The sequence below is a fragment of the Periplaneta americana genome, chromosome 6 (assembly GCF_040183065.1).
Source record: "Periplaneta americana isolate PAMFEO1 chromosome 6, P.americana_PAMFEO1_priV1, whole genome shotgun sequence".
Classification (NCBI taxonomy): Eukaryota; Metazoa; Arthropoda; class Insecta; order Blattodea; family Blattidae; genus Periplaneta; species Periplaneta americana.
This window is the reverse complement of record NC_091122.1, coordinates 28117378-28141587: the sequence shown is the minus strand read 5'-3', so window position 1 is coordinate 28141587 and position 24210 is coordinate 28117378. Positions and strand designations below refer to the sequence as shown.

General features: G+C 34.7%; 1 protein-coding gene and 1 non-coding gene across 2 annotated transcripts; both read left to right on the top strand.

Annotated features, from left to right (window-relative positions):
- The first annotated feature begins 595 nt into the window (after window positions 1-595).
- On the top strand, window positions 596-22945 carry LOC138701171 (uncharacterized). Its single transcript, XM_069827795.1, has 5 exons — window positions 596-703; window positions 5664-6550; window positions 13020-13355; window positions 18997-19365; window positions 21550-22945. The coding sequence occupies exons 1-5, from the start codon at window positions 609-611 to the stop codon at window positions 21702-21704; spliced, it is 1842 nt and encodes a 613-aa protein (XP_069683896.1). The 5' UTR covers window positions 596-608; the 3' UTR covers window positions 21705-22945.
- Window positions 18773-18846, top strand: TRNAS-GCU (transfer RNA serine (anticodon GCU)). The gene has a single exon. It is a non-coding gene; the product is annotated as a tRNA-Ser (tRNA).
- Window positions 22946-24210: the final 1265 nt, after the last annotated feature.

Sequence of the window (24210 nt, the reverse complement as noted above, 5' to 3'; positions counted from 1 at the left end):
TACACAATTAACACGAGTAAGATCGCCATTTAATCAATTATTTATCAACTTTGGGTTTGTCTTATCTCGTAGTTATAAATTTCGCTTACACGATCGGGAAGTTCTAGGCCAGACATCTTTCAATGCCAGTGTACACCTATCATAAAGCACTTTTAAGTTAGAAACCTTACAGCTACCAGCCATATTACTATAGAAAACTTCTACAAACAAAGTTACAGAATTAAGACCTATATATAACTAAAAATTCACTAACAAAATATTATTGGGGACTTCTATGGACGACGAGATATACTTGACATTGAAATGTTAGTTGCAAGTGGTGATAAATCTGCATTACATTTCCGGGAAATTGTTAAAAGTTATCAGTGAAGCTAAATTTATGACTAGTTACGGAAGTCAGTGTTAATTTTGTGGTGTACCATAAACTGGGCATTAGACGCTGTGAAGTCTGATAAATATCGCATCACAATGAATATCTAAGTAAGTCAATGGATATGACATTGTAATTCGTCTTCTTGTATAAAATAGAGTTTATTATGTAGTATTGGAGAGTAGCGTTCCAATTAATCAGCTGTTATTCTTTACATTATTTTAGGTGAAATATTTGAATGTCACACTACAAAATGCTGATGACTATGTTCTTGTTCATCCTCTGCACTGGAGGGCATTGTCTTACTTTGAGAGACGCGATTTACTACAGTGGGTAAGTGTAAGAGATTTTGTCAATACATTACTAATTCATTAAAAGCCAGATCTCTCTTTTATGTTTTCATTTTATTTTAGTTTTTTGTTAATGTATTGCATAATGTTATTACATAACTAAAGCTTAGGCCTATACATAGAAATTTCAATGCTAAAATTTATATTTTGTTATATTGGCTCCCCTAATTTTATAGAAGAAAATGTAATTAAAGTTTTATTTAGAGAAAAAAATTCTGCATACAATCAAACCTTTGTAAAAAAAATTATGGCTGGAGATAAAAATCTAAAAAAATAGTACATTATGCAACGAGCCTATAATGGTAGTAATTAAGACGCGAGTATGTTTATGAAACGAGCGCAAGCGAGTTTCATAATTTTCATACGAGCGTCTTAATTACCATTATAGTCAAGTTTCATACGACTTTTTATGCTCGATCATATTTCTAACTTGAAATTATTCATAAGTATTCATGTTATTCTTATCTGACTGAGGAGTGGAACTGACCTTGTGCAATACCTCGTAAATTGTGAGATGTGCGCAGACGCGAAAGTATTGATTTTTTCCGAGAAACAAATGTCGACATTGACCTTGATATAATCTAGAGAGTAAAATAAACATTAATCTTGATATAACTTTGAAATTGAACTAGACATTGAAAAATGAGATGACAAATTGAATTTATTTCAATATTATTTACAATTAACGATAATTATTATAGTAACAGAACTGACTTTATTTCAAATATAGGTGATTTATTGATTTATTATTGTCTTCCGATTGCATATCCGAGAATAATCGATACTTGCGCTTTCATGTTGCTACAATGGTATTTTCTGATTGGTGGAACACCTGAACTTTAATGAATAGGTGTACTTTAATGAGGTTTATTAAAAACAATTGAATACAAATATGTTGTTTATGGTTCATTTCTTAATCTCAGAAAATATATTCCAGGTTTAGATAACGTAGTCAGCTGAGGAGATAAGATGGTTACCCGAAAATTGCCAAGCGTTGATTCATGTTACAACAGCGTTGCCAACCATGCCATAAATTATCGTGTTATGCAATAATTTGAACCCCGATGCGATATGCGATAATACCTACAGGATAATGAGATAATTTTAGTTAATTATTTTTATCATTCCTCTGAATTCATTCCACTTTGCTTCCCATATGAAGAAATTAACACATTAATTAAACACATGTGAGTGTATTCTATTCCATAATTAATCCATTCATTTAATATTTTAATTAATTTATTAGTTTAATTTTTAATTAATTAATTAATTAATTAATTTATTTATTTATTTATTTATTTATTTATTTATTTATTTATTTATTTATTTATTTATTTATTTATTTATTTATTTATTTATTTATTTATTTATTTATTTATTTATTTATTTATTTATTTATTTATTTATTTATTTATTTATTTATTTATTTATTTATTTATTTATTTATTTATTTATTTATTTATTTATTTATTTATTTATTTATTTCTTCTTGTAGAGTTAAGGCCATGAAGTTTTCTCTTCCACATTACATTGGTTCTCTCTGGATAAACATTTTAAATTTGCCCCGCTTTCCGGATTCTCTCACAGCCAGTACTAAGCTTGCGTTATAGTTTGGCAATCAGTTACTCACAGTAGTCTGTTCGTAGACTGTCGTACGAGAAGTGATTGAGAATTTATTTAATACTTTTAATCGGTTATTCCACGAAGCTTTATCAACTGCTAAGGTTATCTAGAAGGTGATGAAGTTGAAATGAGTCCAGGGTCCAACGCTGAAACTTACCCAGCATTTGCTCTTAATGAATTGAGGAAAAACTATGAAAAAACATCCAGCAAGTAACTTGTTCCAACCAGGATTTGAACCGGACCCGCTAGTTTCACGGTCAGACGTGCTATTACTCTACAGCGGTGGACGCGAAATGTCTTAAATTTTAATTTTATGGGTGGAAATTGCAAATCGCTTAATGAAAGACCAAAATTAAGTGATCGATAGATCTCGCAATGAGGATCATTTTTCGTAGAACATCCCATGTTGTCCGATGCCTCGTTTAGGAGTTAAGCGATATCGAAAAAAAAAGACAGGTTTTAGTGACGTTAACAATGTTATGAAATGAATTGTTTTTCAAGTATGTTTGCTGACAAGTTACATGTGTTCAAAGTGTCTACCCTGAACCTGATGACATTCATTACACCATCGTAGCAGTGGTTATCGGCTTGTGTTGAATTTGATCAAAAGCAGCTAATACTCGCATAGTCGGTTCCTTTCTCGTATCAATTTGAGTGGAGTACACTTCCCATGTCCCAAAAGAAAAAAAAAGATTAAAGACGTGAAGTCGGGTGATCATGGTGGCCACGCAACAGGTCCGGCTCTCCCTATCCATTGCTTCCCGTAGATGTTGTTCAGATGTGCTCGTTGAAGTGCGTTGGGACGTTATGTTGAATCACATGTCGCCTCACGTCTTGAAGGATACAACCTCCATGAGGAGCGGAAGCGTGCAATGCACGGTGCAACGAGGTAAAGAGGTATCCAAATACATCTTCTGCGAGTATTGCCGTAAGTCTAGGGGGCGTAACTAGACGGCGGAGCCTGAGTTGAAAGGTTAGGCAGTTTAGCGATCGATCTTTTTTTGTTTTAACCTTCAGAATAGTGTTTTTTTAGATAAATAAAAAATACGTTTGTTATGTTTGGCTAGGCCACATTACATAAATAAAGTCTTAGGTTGGCACAACATGTAAAGGTGTGCGGTATCGATCACTGAACGGAGCTTAACTTTGTTTATTTTAAGTTTTACTCAACCTACATATGTGAACGATTTTTTTCTGTCCTCAAGTGTTCAAGAACAAAATTGCGGTCGAGTATTTCAGATGCTAATTTAAGCCATATCCTCAGCGTTTCTGTCAGTCGTACTATTGCTCTGATATAGCTGGTATCATCGGAAAAAAAAAAAAAAAAAAACAACGAAAGAAACATCAATAGACTACGTTTTATGTCAAGTGTTATATTTCTGTCAATAAAAGATATTCAAGTTACCCCAACATACTTCCTGTCAGATATTACGTAATAAAAACAAAAATTATAAATAAATATGTAACTTACATTTATTTATTTCGCCGTCATGTATACAGTTTGCACCGACACCCCTCAGTATTGTCTTGCTAATGCACGTTAAAGTGCATTGCGCAGTGTAGTGTACTCCGTGAAGCAATTAAATAAATGAACAATTCATGTCGAAATTAACTGTAAAAATCGCTAAAACCTGTATTTTTTGTATGTCGCGTAACTCCTACACGAGACATCGGACAACATGGGTTGTTTTACGAAAAATTATCCTCATTGTGAGATATATCGATCCCTAGAATTTGTTGCAGAGATCCTGAATCACCCTGTATAACAAAACATAAGAAAAAGAATACGCAGGTAGATATTAAGGGAAGAAGAAAACTCTTCAGAAATACTACTTATCTGTAGTAATGTCACGAGAGGTCTGAGATTTATCTGGGAAATCTCAGACCTCGAGTGTAATTTATTAGGACTATTTCGTGAATAAAATAAAAATGTAAATAATTATATCCCTAAAATTCGATCACAAAATGTTAATAAGTATATATTTACCAATACTTAACCTATTCAGACATTGTGAAGTTGAAATAGATGAATATCGTTTACTGCAATAAAGAAATTCGATATTATTCAGTAATGGCAATTGTGAAAAGCGAAATACAGGTTTAACAATGTTAATTACATGTACTGCACTTTTCTCTTATTATTATAACATAAATACATTTTCATTATCTGCTGAAATCATAATTTAATTTAACAGTAACCTGATTAATACATTAATTAAATGAAGAATCGTTGAAAATGCAGTTATCACATCTGAATGAAGGAATATAATTTTTTCAGATAGCTTACAATGGACATAGAATTAGAAGATGAAGATGTGGGTGTGGAAGTAGAATTTCGGACTTTATTTAGTACTCCATCGTTACATTACACATTACACCGAGAACTAAGAACTGTGTGTGGACAGCGATATAGGAATGCTTATGTATTCACAGCGAGACATGTTGCTACACAGTGAAGCCATCTCTGTATAGATAATTAAAACACGAATTTTATTACGCCATACGGAAGGCAGTTTGATCAAAGACCTTGTGTATATCACTATACAAAGTCTTTGGGTTTGATATGCGATGATGTTACATAAATTTGAACATGTGACTTTATATTAATTGTTTCATTTCAATCACAAAATACAAATTTTATAGGAAACAATTATAGATTAAGTTACCTGTGGGAGCAGGATCAATGTCAGCTGTGCCTTATTTCGACCGTTACAATCAGTGCCACACGAAAGCATTTTCTTATAGCTCGACAAACGCATTCTCGCTGTAGTGTGTAACGGAACTAAAGCTGCATCTACACAGTTCAATATTCCAATCGCGTATGCGTGCAATCTGGGAAGAATATTCAAAGAATCAAGTTTAAAAGGTACGTTTAATTAAGATGCATGAAGATTTTGTGTCTGCGTGGTGCGACGTTTCGAACGTCGTCTTCACTGCGTAAATATATTAATTAATATTAAATATCAATCTTGCATTCATTGCTTTAAAGTTGAAAGAAAAGTTTAACCGTGTAGTTGCATCTTAATGTATTCATGATCTTCAATTTACGGGGAAACAGTTGGCGACAACGACTAAACAAAAGAACGACCATGCGATAAATTGATACCGATAAATCTAGCTGCAAAAATGATAACAATGTGTGACTGTGATTGGTTGGAATTCAAAATTTCATTACACTTCATTGGTCGAAAATGGAATGACGTCATATAAACGAAATAGACTACTAGAAAAGGGTTTCCTGAACTTATAGGTAGAAATGTAATCACGTCAGCTTCAATTGACGACTATTAGTTTATAACATTTTAATTTTTCTTTTACAGAAGAGTATGTCGTGACGTGCAAATGCAGAAGCGATTGTATGAAGAGGAGATGATGTTCTTCCGTTGCAGTTGTCAACCCTCATGCGCAGTCAATGGTGATTGTTGCCAGGACTCTGAATACTTTTTATCGGAGCAACAGAATTGGAGAGCTCTCCGATCTTCATGTATGAATTTGGCGATAAACTTCATCTATATTGTGAACAGATGTCCGCTAGATTGGAAGGACAACGACACGCTCAAACTCTGTGAACTTCAAGATGACGTAATCGCCGATCCTCTTCTGAATGTCCCTGTTACAAGCCGAAGAACAAACCTCACTTATCTTAACCTACACTGTGCAATCTGCAACCGGGACTTCGATCTCGCGTCAGATCACATTTGGGAAACACTCTTCGATTGTGGAAAACATTCGACAAAATTAGGAACAGCCTCCTTTTTTCGTCAATTGTTTTTCGATCCAAAGAAGTTGTCATGGTTTTTGAAGGACAAAAATGAGACAGTTTCGTGTGAATTATATCTTAGTGAGCCCGGCCTAAAGGAAGCGCATTTGACAGATTGCACTCCAGGTGTGATTGGCACTTGCTCCGTTAACTGGACTGACACTGAAATCAAGGACAAGTGTGAGGCATACACGGACCTTTGGTGCCAGAGTTCACACATTTTTCGGAATCCGTATTGCGCTCTGTGTAACCTGGTAGATGACATAGCTGAACAAAGCTGTTACGAAGAAATTACTGATGGCAGCGAAGAGGAAGGACGGGGTATATCCGAATCATTTTCTATTTTACTAGACTGGACTGCTCTCAAGAATCATCACCAATGTCTCAAGAATGAGATATTTGATCCTTTCAATGGAACATGCAAGGAATTGTTCGAGAATTCAGGAGGTAAATAATTCATTCTTACTATTTTATCATTGCAAGTAGATACTGCACTGCTTTGTCGATATAGGAGAAAGCCAATGTCTACCTAGTTAGATATAACACGCGGAGCAATTCTCCTGCAATCGGTAAGCGTCATGTTTAGGTAAAGCATGAAAGTCAAGGACTATTATGGACAGTAAGAAATCGATCATACGTGAATAGATATTTAAGAGTAGTTAATTCGTTAATTCACAAAAGAGTGAATCTAATTAATTAAAATTATTCCATAGAATTTATCTATTTTTAAAATACAATAATACATAAATAAAGAAATAAATAAGTAAAAGTAAATATATAAGAAAAATTAATATGTAAACGTAAATAAATAAGTGAAAACAAATAAATAAACAAAAGTAAATAAGTAAAAGTAAATAAATAAATAAGTACAAGCAAATAAATAAGAAAACTGAAAATTAAATAAAGAGATAAATAAAAGAAAATAAATAACTAAAAGTGAATAAATAAGAAAATATTAATAAATAAGTAAAAGTAAATAAATAAACAAAAGTAAACTAGTAAAAGTAAATAAGTTAATAAGAAAAATAAAAATTTAATAAAAAAGTAAATGTAAATAAAAGTAAACAAATAATCAAATTAAATAAATGAATGAGCAAAAATAAATAAGTAAATAAAAGTAAACAAATAACCAAATTAGATAAATGAATGAGTAAAAACAAATAAATAAATAGTAAATAAGTTAGTAAATAAATAACAAAATTAATTTCCACACAACTATTTTTGCTTATAACTTTCGACTCAATCATTTCCGGATCAGGGTTCCTGGTCTCAAATTGATACATGTGCCCTTCCCCATCATCTCTGAAAGTTAGTAACACCAGCACGGAAACACCCTGTATGTATACTAAAAGCTTTATACTAAAATCTATACAATTACGTAATTAATATATATATATATATGTGTATTTAAAAGCAAATTAATCTGTAAGTTAAAAACAATTAAAAATTACAATGAAGTTTGATATTCTATTACTTTATGCCAAAGTTTGAATATTTAAAATAATTAATTTCTTTCAGTAAAATTTTAAAGTAATACCATTATTGTTGATGGAATATTAAATAATTTTATTATATCTATTTCACAAACATATCGAAACAAAGTTTACAATCATAAGTGTAGGGCTGACAATTATTTTCTTTCGCTACTAATAATATACACGTCGAAGTAATGTTATAAAGATGTATAGGCCTACATTTTATTCTACGAAGACCTTTATCGGCTGAATGAAATTACTATAGCTCGTGGTTTCCGTCTGTGTAAATAGTATGTTAAAGAGATTAAAATTTCCGAAGGTATTTGTCAGAATTTTTTATACTAATTAATGAGTATGTAAATATCTCATGGTAATACGCAGCGTCATCTCATAGTTACTAATTCTGTCGTCATCAATACCACAGTGTCCACTCGAATCCAGTTCCGCAGTCATCGTAAGCCAATTGAGCTAGAAATACGGCCATTAGTTACGGTAATCGCTGAGAAAATACACACACTGAGAAATTGATTTTAACCTTACTATATACACTTTGAATTAGTAATCTATTACATGTAAAAAAATAAACGTAGTACTTAGTTTGCACTTGCGCCCAATTCTAAAGCAAAATTTTGTTCTTAAAAGTCAGACTAGATGAATTTAAAGGCCTAAGTACAAAATATGTTTCACTATTAACGTATTAGAAAAAAAGGGGGGGGATGCAAACCATGTTAACTCCCCTTTAATTAATTTTGGACTGACACTGCTTTTCATCTCTTGGAAGTCCATGTTATATGCTTTTATAATTAAATCAAATTAAGCAAGGCCTCCTGAAAGACAAAGAACAAAGTAGTACGCTTTATTTTGAACAGTTTACAGCCATGGCCATAAACTTTTCTCTTTGTAATTAAGCACGACGCTGTACGCATTTTGAAATCTTGCTGCTCGATGAAAGTAAAGGGTCAGATCCATAAAAAGATCCTGTTTTCTCTCGTGCTATTCACTAAGTCTTCAACATTCATTCTGCGAAATATAACAATGAAATACATAGAAAGTAATATCAGTAGCTAGACATTCAAAATTCAACTCTTCCAAAGAGGAGTATTTTATGATGTGCATAAGTCTCTAACTTCGGTCCAATGCTAGGGAGCCATCCCATAAATTCGTTCAACACATTTTGTCGCGCCTACCATTCTAAACTACACGATATATTATAGGCTATCAATCCAGTAAACGACGATCGACAGATCAAATTTCAATATATCCAACGTGATCTTGATTTCCTCTTTTCTGCCTTCCTCTTAGTCTCCGCATATGATCAATTCAGAGTGCTGCATTGGAGTTAAATCGCTCGCTTGAACTCGGTCGAGTGTCGCACCCTCGAGTGAGATACGATCGGTCGTGATACGCTCATAATAAATAGAAGCACAGTACAAGGTCATCTCACCGACATGTCTTATCTTGTATGGAAGGCGATAGATAAGATACACATATGTTTTGCTCACGCAGTAAAAATAAGGCTTTATTTTCTGCGTTTATGACAAACGTTTAATGGAACAGTCAATGGAACGTACCAAAACAGGAACATGAAGTTATAAATAATATGGTATGAAAAACTTCGACATATAGTTATTATTGCTGATTAATAATAAAATTATTCAATATTTGATTTACCACATATGTAATATAATAGGTCCATACATAGTGTTCCGCCTATATACTGCGACAATGTAGAAACGTTTTACAAAATATTATTGACATAGCAGTAGATTAATAACAATATTAGTACAGAGATAACGTCACAGAAAATATAATAAAACGAATAATCATGCTGCACAACTGTTACAGACGCAAAGATTGATACACTAATTATTAGAGATTATTATTATTACTATTACTATTACTACTACTACTACTACTACTACTACTACTACTACTACTACTACTACTACTACTACTACTACTACTACTACTACTACTACTACTACTACTACAAAACTTGATACAGTTCTTGCATTATCGTGATTCTGTTCTCCGTTTATAATAATTACATTTACATCCAATAACATCTATCAGATGTGGCAAAAACAAAATCACTCCTGTGTGTGGAGGGGGGGGGGGAATTACCTACAACATTTATATTACATTTTAAAGCAAGTTTTGTAGTTGTACTATGGAGAGGTTAGTTAAACACTGCAAAGTTTTGAAATGATAAACATCTATGATGTTACTACACAGTTCATCACTGTAACAAGAACGAATGTCTAACGCTCGGCTTATACCGTTCGAGGATTTATCGCTCGTGACAATTTTACCCATCATGCATGTGCGCTACTTATCGGATTATGCTATGAACTACTTGGCACTCGAGCGAAAACATCCGATGCAGACCTCTGATCCATATACCTTAATGTCGTCTATCATCTCATTTCTTCTGTCTGAACTCTTCCCAGTTCACCATTCCTTCCAGTGCATCCTTCAATAGACAATTTTTTCTCAGCAAGTGACCTAACCAATTCATATCCTCTTCCTGAACAGTTTCAGCATCATTCTTTCTTCACCCACTCTTTCCAACACAGCTTCATTTCTTATTCTGCCTGTCCATTTCATATGCTCCATTCTTCTCCATAGAAAATATCTACCACCCTCGATGCTAAGTCAGAATAGGAGTTCGCTTGCATATCTTGACCTCATGGGGAATAGAGACTACGAACAAAAGACTGGATTGTTCCTCTTGAAGTTGAGACAGATTAGAACTTAGCTGTTGAAGTTTGTGATGCGAACTGACGAAGAGATAATGGTAACTATTCAATTATAAACTTTTATGCCTGTTTTAGGTTAGGATATGTTATATAATGTGTTTTCTTTGTGCCATTTTCATTTTAATCTGTGCGTTCTTTTGGAGAATGGTTGGATCTAATCATAGGTGAGAGGGGTGAAACCTACAAAGTAGGACTTGTTTTACACAGCACGTACGGTCAGAAGACCCGTGCATTGGATTTAAGAGTAAATTCTGATGATATAGTACATCTGTATGTATAATATTGCTCAATAAAGCCATCTATCTATTCTTCTCCATATCCACATTTCAAATGCTACTAGTCGCTTCTCTTCACTTCGTCGGAATACCTCACTCCACACAAAGCACTAGTCTCTTCCTTATTTTCCAGTATATGTTCCATTTTCTATTAAAAGCTTCCTCTGACATTGCTAACCTCCTTTTGACTTCCTGGCAGCAGCTCATGTTACTGCTTATAATACACCCTATCTCAGTCAGTGGTCCAACCAATTCATACCCTCTTCATGAACAGTTTCAACATCATTCTTTCTCCACCCACTCTTTCCAACACAGCTTCATTTCTTATTCTGTCTACTTCACATGCTCCATTCTTCTCCATATCCATATTTCAAATGCTACTAGTCTCTTCTCTTCAGTTAGTCGTAAAATCTCACTCCACACAAAGCACTTCCATATCTCTTCCTTGGTTCTTTTCCAGACGTTCGCAGTAGATGTTCCGTTTTCCATTGAAAGCTTCCTTTGGCATTGTTATCCTACTTTTGACTTCCTGGCAGCACATGTTACTACTTATAGTATATCGGAAGTATTTGAAGCTGTTCACTTATTCTACTGCTTCATTTAGAATTCACAGAATTTTCTTCCGATAACCATGGTCTTCGTCCAGTATGCATATATGTATCTTCATTCCATATTGTTAACATCTTAGCCATTCCAGTTGTAATGGATGTTACATTTTTACTACTTTAAAACTCTATATATTGAAAATCAAATGAATTTTGTCAACTTTTATTATTAGAATCAATTTAGAAGATCAGTGTCATTTTACAGAATAAAAAGTTGTTTGAGTAAAATTTATTATTATTGCATAAAATAAAGAAAAGATTCCGTGACGAATGTTACAAGATTTGTGAACTCACTTTACACAAGGTCTCTGCCTCAAGCAAAAAGAGATTCATTCTCGTAGTATCCATGTGAAAGCTATGCAAATCTCATGGCATCCAATTAATTCACAAAAACATAACCGGTATGTACTTTATAGCTGTTTGTTTCATGTCACGTATGTTACACACATTTTGTCACGGATGTTACAGATGAGTTAATGTCCTTCATTTTTCCAATTTCAAAACAACTGTGACATTTCTAAGTCAAAATATTCACTTGAACTGTAAGATTGCTAATTTTTATTAAGCCAGACTACTGAAAATGAAGTCCACACCTGTGGAGTAACGGTCAGCGCGTCTGGCTGCGAAACCAGGTGGCCCGGGTTCGATTCCCGGTCGGGGGGCAAGTTACCTGGTTGAGGTTTTTTCCGGGGTTTTCCCTCAACCCAATATGAGCAAATGCTGGGTAACTATCGATGCTGGACCCCGGACTCATTTCACCGGCATTATCACCTTCATCTCATTCAGACGCTAAATAACCTACTTACTTACTTACAAATGGCTTTTAAGGAACCCGAAGGTTCATTGCCGCCCTCACATAAGCCCGCCAGCGGTCCCTATCCTGAGCAAGATTAATCCAGTCTCTATCATCATACCCCACCTCCCTCAAATCCATTTTAATATTATCCTCCCATCTACGTCTCGGCCTCCCTAAAGGTCTTTTTCCCTCCGGTCTCCCAACTAACACTCTATATGCATTTCTGGATTCGCCCATACGTGCTACATGCCCTTCCCATCTCAAACGTCTGGATTTAATGTTCCTAATTATGTCAGGTGAAGAATACAATGCGTGCAGTTCTGTGTTGTGTAACTTTCTCCATTCTCCTGTAACTTCATCCCGCTTAGCCCCAAATATTTTCCTAAGCACCTTATTCTCAAACACCGTGAACCTATGTTCCTCTCTCAAAGTGAGAGTCCAAGTTTCACAACCATACAGAAGAACCGGTAATATAACTGTTTTATAAATTCTAACTTTCAGATTTTTGGACAGCAGACTGGATGATAAGAGCTTCTCAACCGAATAATAACACGCATTTCCCATATTTATTCTGCGTTTAATTTCCTCCCGAGTGTCATTTATATTTGTTACTGTTCCTCCAAGATATTTGAATTTTTCCACCTCTTCGAAGGATAAATCTCCAATTTTTATATTTCCATTTCGTACAATATTCTGGTCACGAGACATAATCATATACTTTGTCTTTTCGGGATTTACTTCCAAACCGATCGCTCTACTTGCTTCAAATAAAATTTCCGTGTTTTCCCTAATCGTTTGTGTATTTTCTCCTAATATATTCACGTCATCCGCATAGACAAGAAGCTGATGTAACCCGTTCAATTCCAAGATGTTGATAAAGCGTCGTAAAAGAACCTACTAAAATAAAAAAAAAAATGATGGAACGAACATAATGAAAAATAAATTACGTGTTCTAGTACGCTCCCAGGCTGCGGAATTTATTTGCATTGTTCTTCATTCGTTGTAGCCCCTGCAGAAGTGGAGCAGCCGGACTCGAAGATGGACTACGTCACGGTGGTGGGGATCAGCCTGTCCGTGGCCTGCCTGCTGCTGCACCTGGCCGCGTGTGCCGCCACTCCGCGGCTCCTCAACCTGCCCTCCTTGAACCTGGCGTCGCTCTGCGTGGCGCTGCTACTCCTCTACTCCAGCTTCATCGCTAGCGGGATTCAGCAGCCGCCGTGCACAGCTATTGCCGTCTTCTTGCACTACAGTTTATTGGCCACCTTCAGCTGGATGTTCCTCATATCTCACGACGTCTGCAGGACCATCAGGGCCTCTACTAGCAAGCTTCAGCTAACCTCAGGTAAGCAAGGATCCCCTTCTTTGCGGTTCTTGTGGCAACTTATAATCAAAGCTCGGATCTTGGGGACTTGTGTGTCGTGTGCTTGAGTAAGGTTACAGGCATAACGTACACAAAGCTCACGCTGCAAGTGCTCAGGGACAGTCGTTTGTACTAAGAAAGTGGTCACATCGAATGGCAAGAAGACGAACGAATAAACTGTGTCACGTCGAAGCCAATGACATTAAGAGAATTACAGGTAAACGATCTGTTTGAGGAATTAGAAAATACGTGTTATTCGAATGGGTGTTATGGAAGTTTGAAAATGCATTTCTTAAATTTTAGGTACAGAATTTCGTGGAGGAATTCTGAGGAGATACATTATTTTCTTCTAATGCAGAGTTTATATCTTGTAAGTTGTACCACACATAAACTAGAGCTGGAAACGGGCATTCATTGAAAGACATTGCAGTCCTTTAAATTGATGGAGAATTTGTCCATAGCCATGGATCAAGTCGTAGAGGGACCTTCCCTAGTAGTGATACACTAATTGAAAACTATTTGCGAGAAAAATTTAGGATATACTTATCTTTCTCAGATACGAGATCTGCTGAAAATCGAACAGGAAACAGTGACAGTGAAATATTCAGTATTTTATTTAGGCCCAAGACTTTATAATAAAATTTCAAACCATTTTCCAAATTTGAAATTTTTTTAAATTGAAACTTTTAAAAAAGAATTTTGTAAAATTATCCATGATATATAATAGTAACAAATGTACTTTTTTCACCTTTTATTTCTATCAACTATATTCATGTTTTTATTGAATATCACTGGCTTCTGTCGGATTGTCAATTTATATTAAATGTGTATTTTTCTCTCGTTTTCCCTTTCTTCTTTATTCTTGCTCTTGTGTTGTACTTATTGGTTTGAATTAAGTTAATTACTGTATTTAGTAAACTGTCCTTGTAAATTTTATGTTATATTATTCACTAAGACCACACCGTACACGAGCCTGACTCTTACTGTAGTGGCTAGAAACATTTTTATTTTATAAATGCAATTTGTACTCACTAGGTAGCTAGTTAAAATAAATAAAATAAAAAAATTAAAGTTTGCTCCCGTCACTTCATGTGACGTGGAAATAAGTTTCCTTCGTTTCAAATCATGTTTAACTAACAGACGAAGAATTTATGGGTTCGAAAATCTTCGAATGCATGTAGTCATACACTGTAATGAAATGTACAGAGCAGAACTGTAAATTTGATGTATTTTGCATGTTTATTTATATATATGCTATAAAATTAGATGTTTCAACCTATCATAATATTATCATTATGTTGTTCCAGCCAGGAACCACTTTTATAGCAGACCTGACAGTACCTCCGTGCTGGAAGCGGGAGTTTGTTGACATTGAAGTCCGGTCGCTTAGCCACGTTCAAAGACACAAGTCCCCAACTTCCGAGCTTTGCTTATAATATTAAGCTACACATCGACTCTGAAATGTCAGATTTCCTAAAAGTATTTGGTAAATAATATTTTTGTCTCATCTGGAAGCTCAATTGAAGGGTTCAGAGCCATAGTGGGCCAAGCGCCATTTACTAAAACCGTAGAAAACAAGGGTTAAAATGAAGTTATCACCATAATTAAATGGAAACAAATAGCAAGTAATATAAAGTATACACATTAAAACTAAATGATAATATGGCAATCTTCATTAAACTATGGCATTCACTTAACTTTAACCCTTGCTTTCTCCGTTTTTAATAAATGGCGCTTGGCCCACTATGGCTCTGAACCCTTCAATTCTTCTAGTTTTCAAAAAATAAATAACTTGTACCTATTATCTCAACAACTTCATAATTATTTGGGCATTTGTAATACAGGATGATTCACGAGAATTTACAGTCCCTTACGGAGCTTATTTCCGAAGACATTTTGAACAAAAAATGTCATATAAACATCTGTCCTAATCTCAATATTTTCAGAGTTACACTTGAAGTTGTTTGTAATATACCATTATGCTCGAGTTTTAAGGGTAAAAGAATATTACAGATAAAGAATGCACTATTCAGGAGTATAATTTCTTTAATTAGCTAGTATTCTGAAGCTAAAAATACGTTGTGAATTCCATAGTAATAGTTGCTGTAAGATTTAATTCTTTTCTATAAAATTTAATTGTATTGATTGTTGTAAATTAACCATTGTAATCCATGTTTTTCATTTTGTTATTATTGTCAGAATTATATAGTTAATTTCTATCATTGTTGTCCATTTTATTTTATTAATTGTATTACTGATTGTCCAGCACATAAATAAATAAAAAAATTCATTCATTCATTCACGGCAACATAAATTTCTTTCATGTTATTTGCAAAATTTTGTACACAAACCGATGATATTTTCTGTAGTTTAATTGTATTGTTTGTTGTAATTTGTCCACTTGTTGTTATTGTTACAGATATATAGTTACTAGATGTGATTCTAGTCAGTTTGTAACATATTTTTGGTCCAGGGAAAATATACATCTTTTATGATTATAATGATAATTTCTAATGATAATAATCATAAAAAAGAATGGCGCACAAATGTGCATTGGTTACATTATCAGCTTTTGGAATAATCCATGAGCGAGCCTCTTCTTTTCTGACATTTACTGAATTTCTAATGGTAATAATGTCATCAAACCACGTCAGGTTTTGTAAATTTTAATATCCAATACACAGCTGTAGTCAGAAAATTACACATCACAGAATCAGACCTGTAAATTATTTTTAGTAAGCCTTGAATTATTTAATAACCAATTGAATTTGAGCTCTAAATATGTCAGCAATCTTCGTGTAACTAATAGCCTATTGTTTATTGTAGTGTGTATTTTGTTTTATTCTGAAAAGCCATTAGTTCTCAAAACTGACGACAGATGGATTTTGGAAAATAGGAAAATTATGTAGGAAAATTGACATTTCACTGAAAACTACTATTTTTCTGAAAATCTTTGAGTTCCAAGCTTCAAAATGAGAAGTGATTCACTAAAATCCGTTCAGCTGTTTTCCCGTAATTTCCATTACCAGTTCAAATTATATATATATATATATATATATATATATATATATATATATATATATATATATATATATATATATATTATACATACAGACGTGGACAAATTATTAGACTAAAACGCTTTTCTTGGAAACATAATATAATTCGTCATATCAACTATCAGTATAATTCACAGAGTCTCTATTGTTGTAAATACAGTATGATTGTTTAAATCTTCCGGTATAGTTTTGCAATGGTCAAGTATATTTAGTCTGGCTGTGTTGGTAATACTGGTGTTTTAATTACATACTGCAGAAGATATTCTCCCATGGCCTGCAAGAAGACCGGACATGAAAGAAATTGAAAATCTGTGATCTATACTGAAGAAGAAAGTGAACAAAAAAAGGCTTACAGCAAAACATGGACTCATTTAAGCACTGTCTGATATCTGGCTAAATGATGCCGATATTGAAAGAAAGTGTCAAACTTTGGTTTCCAGCATATTTGACAAAATCAACGTGTTACTAAAGAATAAGGGAATGTTCACAAAATATTTGTAACCCCCAGACTCATTATTCCTGTGCAAACTATATTTTTGTTCATTATTTCTGTTGATCATTTCGTTTATATGACGTCATTCCATTTTCGACCAATGAAGTGTAATGAAATTTTGAATTCCAACTACAACTAATCACAGTCAGACTTTGCGATAATTTTTGCAGTTAGATTTATCACTACCAATTTATCGCATGGTCGTTCTTTTGTTTAGTCGTTGTCGCCAACTGTTTCCCCGTGAATTGATGATCATGAATACATTAAGATACAACTACACGGTTAAACTTTTCTTTCAACTTTAAAGCAATGAATGCAAGATTAATATTTAATATTAATTAATATGTTTACGCAGTGAAGACGACGTTCAAAACGGCGCACCATGTAGACACAAAATCTTCATGCATCTTAAATTAACGTACGTTTATACACAGATTACATGCATACGCGATTGGAATATTGAACTGTGTAGATGCAGCTTTAGTTCCGTTACACACTACAGCGAGAATGCATTTGTCGAGCTATAAAAAATGCTTTCCTGTAGCACGTAGTAACGGTCGAAATAAGGCACAGCTGACACTGGTCCTGCTCACACAGCTAACCTTACCTATTGTAGCCTATAAAATACATCTTCATCTTCTAATTCCATGTCCATTGTAGGCTATTTGAAAAAAAATTACATTCCTTCATTCAGATTAGATAAATGCGTTTTCAACAATTCTTCATTTAATTAATGTATTAATTAGGTTACTATAATTATATTATAAAATTTTAAATTAAATCATGATTTCAGCAGATAATGAAAATGTATTTATGTTATAATAATAAGAGAAAAGTGCAGTACATGTAATTAACATTGTTAAACCTGTATTTCGCTTTTCGCAATTGGCATTACTGAATAATAACATCGAATTTCTTTATTGCAGTAATCGATATTCATCTATTTAACTTCACAATGTCTGAATAGTTAAGTATTCGTAAATATACAAGTATTAACATTTTGTGATCGAATTTTAGGGATATATTATTTACATTTTTATTTTATTCACGAAATAGTCCTAATAAATGTCACTCGAGGTCTGAGATTTCCCAGATAAATCCACTCGATTCGCTCGTGGATTTATCGGCAGATCTCAGACCTCTCGTGACATTACTACAGATAAATACAGCTTTGTTGCACACATAATTAATTTAGTCTAATAATTTGTCCACATCTATATATATATATATATATATATATATATTTGTATCATTGTTGTTAATTTTAATATAGTTTTAATTTATTGTATCACTATGCTGGACTGTTATTGGCTAATGGCTGTTGTCCTACACATAAATATCAATAAATAAATAAAACAAATTATTATTATTATTATATTATTAGTAACAAAAACAAAATGCAAATCTAGCTTTCAGGTACACAGGCTCACATAAGCTGACAACAAGCCAGAACTCAACTACGAGTGCATTATATTTTATGTAATTTCTAAAGTATTTTCTTTTGTGTTGTTTTGTAATCAAATTTTGTATCTCATGTATATTATTGAAACCTGGTTGAGTGGAAGAGAAGGCCTCATGGCCTTAACTCTGGCAGGCAAAATAAACCTACTATTACTATTACAAATGCTGTGTGACTTAAATTGTGGCTTCCTGTTAACGTACCTCCAGTAACGAATGTATTACGCAAATCTAGCTTTCAGGTAGTAGCTCCCTGTCAAGCAGGTTAGAATAATTTCAAGGAAAAATTGTTCCGGAGCCGGGTATCGATCCCGGGACCCTTCGCGTCTTGTCAGCTTATGTGAGTTGTGTGGATATAAAGGAAAGATTGTGACGGTGTCGTGTATAGTTCCTGGGGTAGCTCAGTCGGTAGAGCGTTCGCGCGCTAAGCGAAGGGTCCCGGGATCGATACCCGGCTCCGGAACAATTTTTCCTTGAAATTTTTCAAAAACAAAATGTTTTCTTAAATGTAGATCATGTTGTAATTATTGTTATTCCTCACTGAAAATGCTTATTGGAAGACGCACTTCTTGCAGTGCCGCACTACCAAAGTGCACCATGTGTTGTGTGGCAGGATCCAAGTGGAGGAGATTCGGTCTGTACTCGGCGTGTGGCTGGCTGACGCCCGGTGTCATCGTGGGCGCGGCGCTGGGCGTACAACTGTCCAGACTAGATACGAACCTGAGCCCCGGCTATGGAGTGCACAACTGCTGGTTTCACAACCGCGACGCTCTGCTCGTGTTCGTCGTGGCGCCCCTGGGCGTCGTCATGAGCCTGAACGTGGCGGCCTTCTCCTGGAGCGCCCACCTCGTGTTCTCCACCAAGACCAAGCTGCAGGCCACCTCCACGGCACGCACGGACTTCCGCCTCTACGTCAGACTTGCACTCATCATGGGGCTCACCTGGATCACCGGACTTGTTGCTGGAGTTGCCGGACTGACAAGTACGTCAAGAAACAACCTTTTACCTCAAAAGTTAGGCTATGTGGGTAACTTGGAAATTGACTGTCAGATAAAAATTAAACCCCTATTATTCTTTTGGACTTCTCCTCTTTCACCTTCTTTTCCGCTTCTTCTCCTTGCCTTCTCATTCTCTTTGTCTTCCGCTTCTTCTCATTCCCTTCTCCTCCACCTTGTCTTCAACATGTTGTACTTTCCTTCTCCTTGTCTTCCGCTTCTTCTCTTTACCTTCTCCTCTTTCACCTTTCTTCCGCTTGTTCTTCTTGTTTTCTCCTTCCTTTCTTTGCCTTCTCCTCTTTCACCTTGTATTCCGCTTGTTCTTCTTGTTTTCTCCTTCCTCTCTTTGCCTTCTCCTCTTTCACCTTTCTTCCGCTTGTTCTTCTTGTATTCTCCTTTCTCTCTTTGCCTTCTCCTCTTTCACCTTTCTTCCGCTTATTCTTCTTGTTTTCTCCTTCCTCTCTTTGCCTTCTCCTCTTTCACCTTTTTTCTGCTTGTTCCTCTTGTCTTCTCCTTCCCTTTTACCTTCTCCTCTTTCACCTTGCCTTCCGCTTGTTCTTCTTGTCTTCTCCTTCTTCTCTTTGCCTTCTCTTTCACCTTGTCTTCCACTTGTTCTTCTTGTCTTCTCCTTCTTCTCTTTGCCTTCTCCTCTTTTACCTTGTCTTCCACTTTTTCGTCTTGTCTTCTCCTTCTTCTCTCTGCCATCTCTTCTTTCACACTGTCTTCCGCTTGTTCTTCTTGTCTTCTCCTTTTCCTTGCCTTCTCCTCTTTCACCGTGTCTTCAGCTTGTTGTACTTGCCTTCTCCTTGTCTTCCGCTTCTTCTCTTTGCCTTCTCCTCCACCTTGTCTTCAGCTTTTTCTCCTTCCCTTATCCTTGTTTTTATCTTCCGCTTCTTCTCTTTGCCTTCTCCTCCTTCACCTTGCCTTCTCCTCCTTCACCTTGCTTCACCTTGCCTTCTTCTCCTTCACCTTGCCTTCTCCTCCTTCACCTTGTCTTCCGCTTGTTCCTATTGTCTTTTCCTCCTTCTCCTTGCCTCCCGCTCCTGTTCGTGCCTTCTCCTTATTTTCCCCTCGTTCTCTTTGTATTCCCGTCACTCTCTTTATCTTTATTTCGTTCTCCTTGCTTTCTTCGGATTTTCCTTGCATTCCCCTCACTTCTCCTTGTCTTCTCCTTTGTTTTTCTTCTATTCCCCTAGTTCTCTTTTTATTTCCCTCATTCTATTTGCATTCCTCCAGTTTTCCATCTATTCTTCTCGTTCTCCTTGTATTCTCCTAGTTCTCCTTATATCCCCTTTGTCCTCCTTATATTCCCATGAAAAAGATTCAAGTATAACTTACAATAAAATGCGTTTTAGGTTTTTAAATGTATCGACACATTTATTTTCAATGCATCGTGTACCAGTATTTTCATCATCTTGATCTGGTAATCCTATTTATGATGGCGCTCTAAATGGAATGTTGTAACAGCGATAATAACTTTTATACAAACTGAACATTGTGTCAAATTTTCTATCCTCCCCAAAAAAAAATCACTTCCTCAGAGAGGATTCATAATATCACTCATGCTAGTCATACTGTAACTGACTCACAAATGCTTTGTTTATTGCTGTATTACGAATTTTAGTTCGCATTATAAGCGCTGCAATCGATGCTCGTCGATCACTCACTATAACTGCATTCTATAATGTCTTACAGGCGACGTAAACATTGCCAGGAGAGGAAGGAAGAAAGACAGCTATTCAACCAAAGACAGAAGTTACATTCCAGGTTTATCTTGAAATCAGCGTAGGCAAAACGCTTCAGACTGCCCAAATTCAAGATAAGAGTGCGATGTGACTTGTGCCATTGGTTGAGTAGCAACGATGTTCCCCTTCTTCTGTCAGCAATGTTTACGTCGTATATTAGATGTTATGAAACGCAGTTTAGAGAGACAAGAAAGTCAAAAGCGCCTAGTGATCAGACATTCTTTAGAACGCACACGAATGAAACCACTCAAGGCATACGGTAAAAACGCACACGAACGCCCATCTCTGGCCAACAGGAACCCTTAAGTGCCATACGGGCAGAGGAGACCACGTTCCAGATACAACAGAAACATTATAACATTTAGTGAACATTAATTGAGTCGCTTGATAGACTGATATAACTAAGTTTGCATGTGTGTTCAACAGGTGTGTGGTATGTGTTTGTCTTTCTGAACACACTCCAAGGCCTGTTCATCTTTGTGGCCTTCTCCTGTAACAAGAAGGTTTGGAAGGAGTTAAGAAGAAAAAGGACAACTCTACTGCGGACAATCACCTCGACCACAGAGACATCTGGATTCTAAAGCAACGCTAATGTAGTGTAACCTTCCAGTTTAGCACATTTCTGAGTAAAAAGGTGAAACTTCGATATCTCCCGTCATTACACACGAAAGAAAAAACGTAGGCCTACTTAAATAATTGGAGACGACCTCAAAATTGTAACACATCACACAGATACCAGGAGATCACTACGAAAGTTATAGATTTCATTGGTAATAGTTCCGCATAGTACGTAACACTCCATACTGGGTAAATAGTAAAGCAACATCTTTAGCACGACATGTGGCTTGTGTGTCATGCCAAACCCCGACGTCGCTCCACCCATCTAAGCGTGAGTTCTTACCTATTCTGTCAGTCGTGGTTTACTGAAGTGATCGGTGTGGTTTGTGAAAAGTGTAAACTCCATTATGTCATATGAGAATTTGAGAGGTAAACTCGGTGAAACGTTTGGATTTAAATTGAACGATCGTGGAGAACTGCTTGACAGAAAAAAAAGTTTTTTTCGTGTTTAGTGACGCAGGAAACATTGTAACTAAACGTAGAACGGCACTTAATTCAGAGCATGTGAATGCACTTATATGTTTAAATTGACACAATAAATTATAAACCTCATAATAAATATGTTAGTAAGTAATTAAAATAGTTGTTTTGTAATATAACGATACAATATATACAGATATACAACATTTAATACTTATGCTTATCACCCAACACAGGTTAAATTTAAGGAGACACTCAACTTAAAAATTGGAGAAAAAGTGTCACAGAAACGAAAAATTAAATTTCTACACTAATTTACGTGACAGAACTAAATCAATATGCAGAATTCTTCCCCTATTCATTGAGAAGTCACAGTCAAATGCACAAAGCCAAAAATTAAAAAATGACAATTAAAAGTGATATTTCAATGAATGATTGATTAAAAATTGAAATATTTTTTTTATTTTGAAAAGTAGTGGATCTAATGAGCTGAGATTTTGCAGGTTACTTTCCATGTGTATATTAAACTTTTTCTCCAAATTTGAAAAAGATTGGTCAAATAGGAAAAAAGTTCCAAAATATAGTTGAGTGTCCCCTTAACAATAATTGCGTATTACAGTATATTAAAACATTTTTTCAACTCCATCAAAACTCGATTAATCTATCGATTAATCGATTAAATTCAAATAGTTAATAGATTAAATATTTTGATCGATCAATAGCACTAGTTTTTAGGTATTGCTAGAAGTTTGATTTGTGTTCTTTACTCTAGATTATTATTGTATTTATATTTCTTGTGGTGTGGAAGAGAAGGTCTGATGGCCTTAACTACACCAGACTAAATAATAATAATAATAATAATAATAATAATAATAATAATAATAATAATAATAATAATAATAACAACAACAATAATAATAATAACAATTTCAAAAAGTTTGTCATACATTTATTCATTTCTTTTTCATTTTTGTTCGATTTGATTTCTTTTTTCTGTTATTTTATACAGAATTTAAACATTATGATGGATGTATAATTCATGCGTTAAAATTAGGAGACAATATAGGCAATTTTAACTGGGCAACGAGACGTTCGTTTGTTTGATTTGACTACCTACCTTCATTTCAGAAACAATTTGTTCACATAATATATGTAGAATATAAGTGATGAATAAGTGATGGCTGAGGGGAGGGAGATCATGCCTTATTCCTCTACATTGTGTGTGTGTGTGTGTGTGTGTGTGTGTGTGTGTGTGTGTGTGTGTGTGTGTGTGTGTGTGTGAGGAATTAACTCGTGAGTCAAGAAATATTGGCTAATGGCCTACTGTTATAAATAAAAATAATTAACAATAGGTATCTCAGTCATACCATCATACAATACCTGATGAAACTATAAAGTAATTAAATAATTAAAATATCGATACGATAATTTGGTTCAGGGAGTATCCATTTTTATCGCAAGGATTATTCGTTTAATATGCCTCTAAATTTATCTTGAACATATTCTTTAATAAATCATTACAAACTAATATTAAAATAGCTTGGATTATGTAGGAATATAATTTTTTGTATTGACCCCATTTTGCATCACTATATACGTAAATTAAAACAAATTAAAATAAATATCACAAAAGTTATTTTAATAAATACAGGAAACAAATATGTAAGTAATAAAAAATGTGTAAAGTACCTTATGGAATAATAATTAATACTTTTGTGCCGCCTGTATTATTCGCAAAGTTATTCCATCTCCGACTTTCATTTGATCATGAAATAATTTAATGCTAATCAGACATATTTTCCATTAGTAGTGTGAGAGATATGGAAGTTTCAATTCACAAACGCACATTGAATATTTACAAGAGCAAAATTATATTCAATCGTTTTTTTTATTCTCGTTTGTTCTTTCAGTTCATCATGACAAACAGTACCTTTGTTTGTTACTCTTCTTTCTATTTTATCATCATGTTTCGCCATTCTTTCGTTTGCCCTTGCGCCTATTTGTCCATTCGCTCTTCCATCAATCAATTCGTCTGCCCGAGTAGCTCTC

Bases quoted from the DNA above. Each gene is read 5' to 3' on its own strand.
- LOC138701171 (XM_069827795.1), top strand. From the start codon at position 609: ATGTCACACTACAAAATGCTGATGACTATGTTCTTGTTCATCCTCTGC. The intron at 6,551-13,019 runs GTAAATAATTCA...CATTCGTTGTAG, and splicing joins ATTGTTCGAGAATTCAGGAG to CCCCTGCAGAAGTGGAGCAG. The intron at 19,366-21,549 runs GTACGTCAAGAA...TGTGTTCAACAG, and splicing joins TGGAGTTGCCGGACTGACAA to GTGTGTGGTATGTGTTTGTC.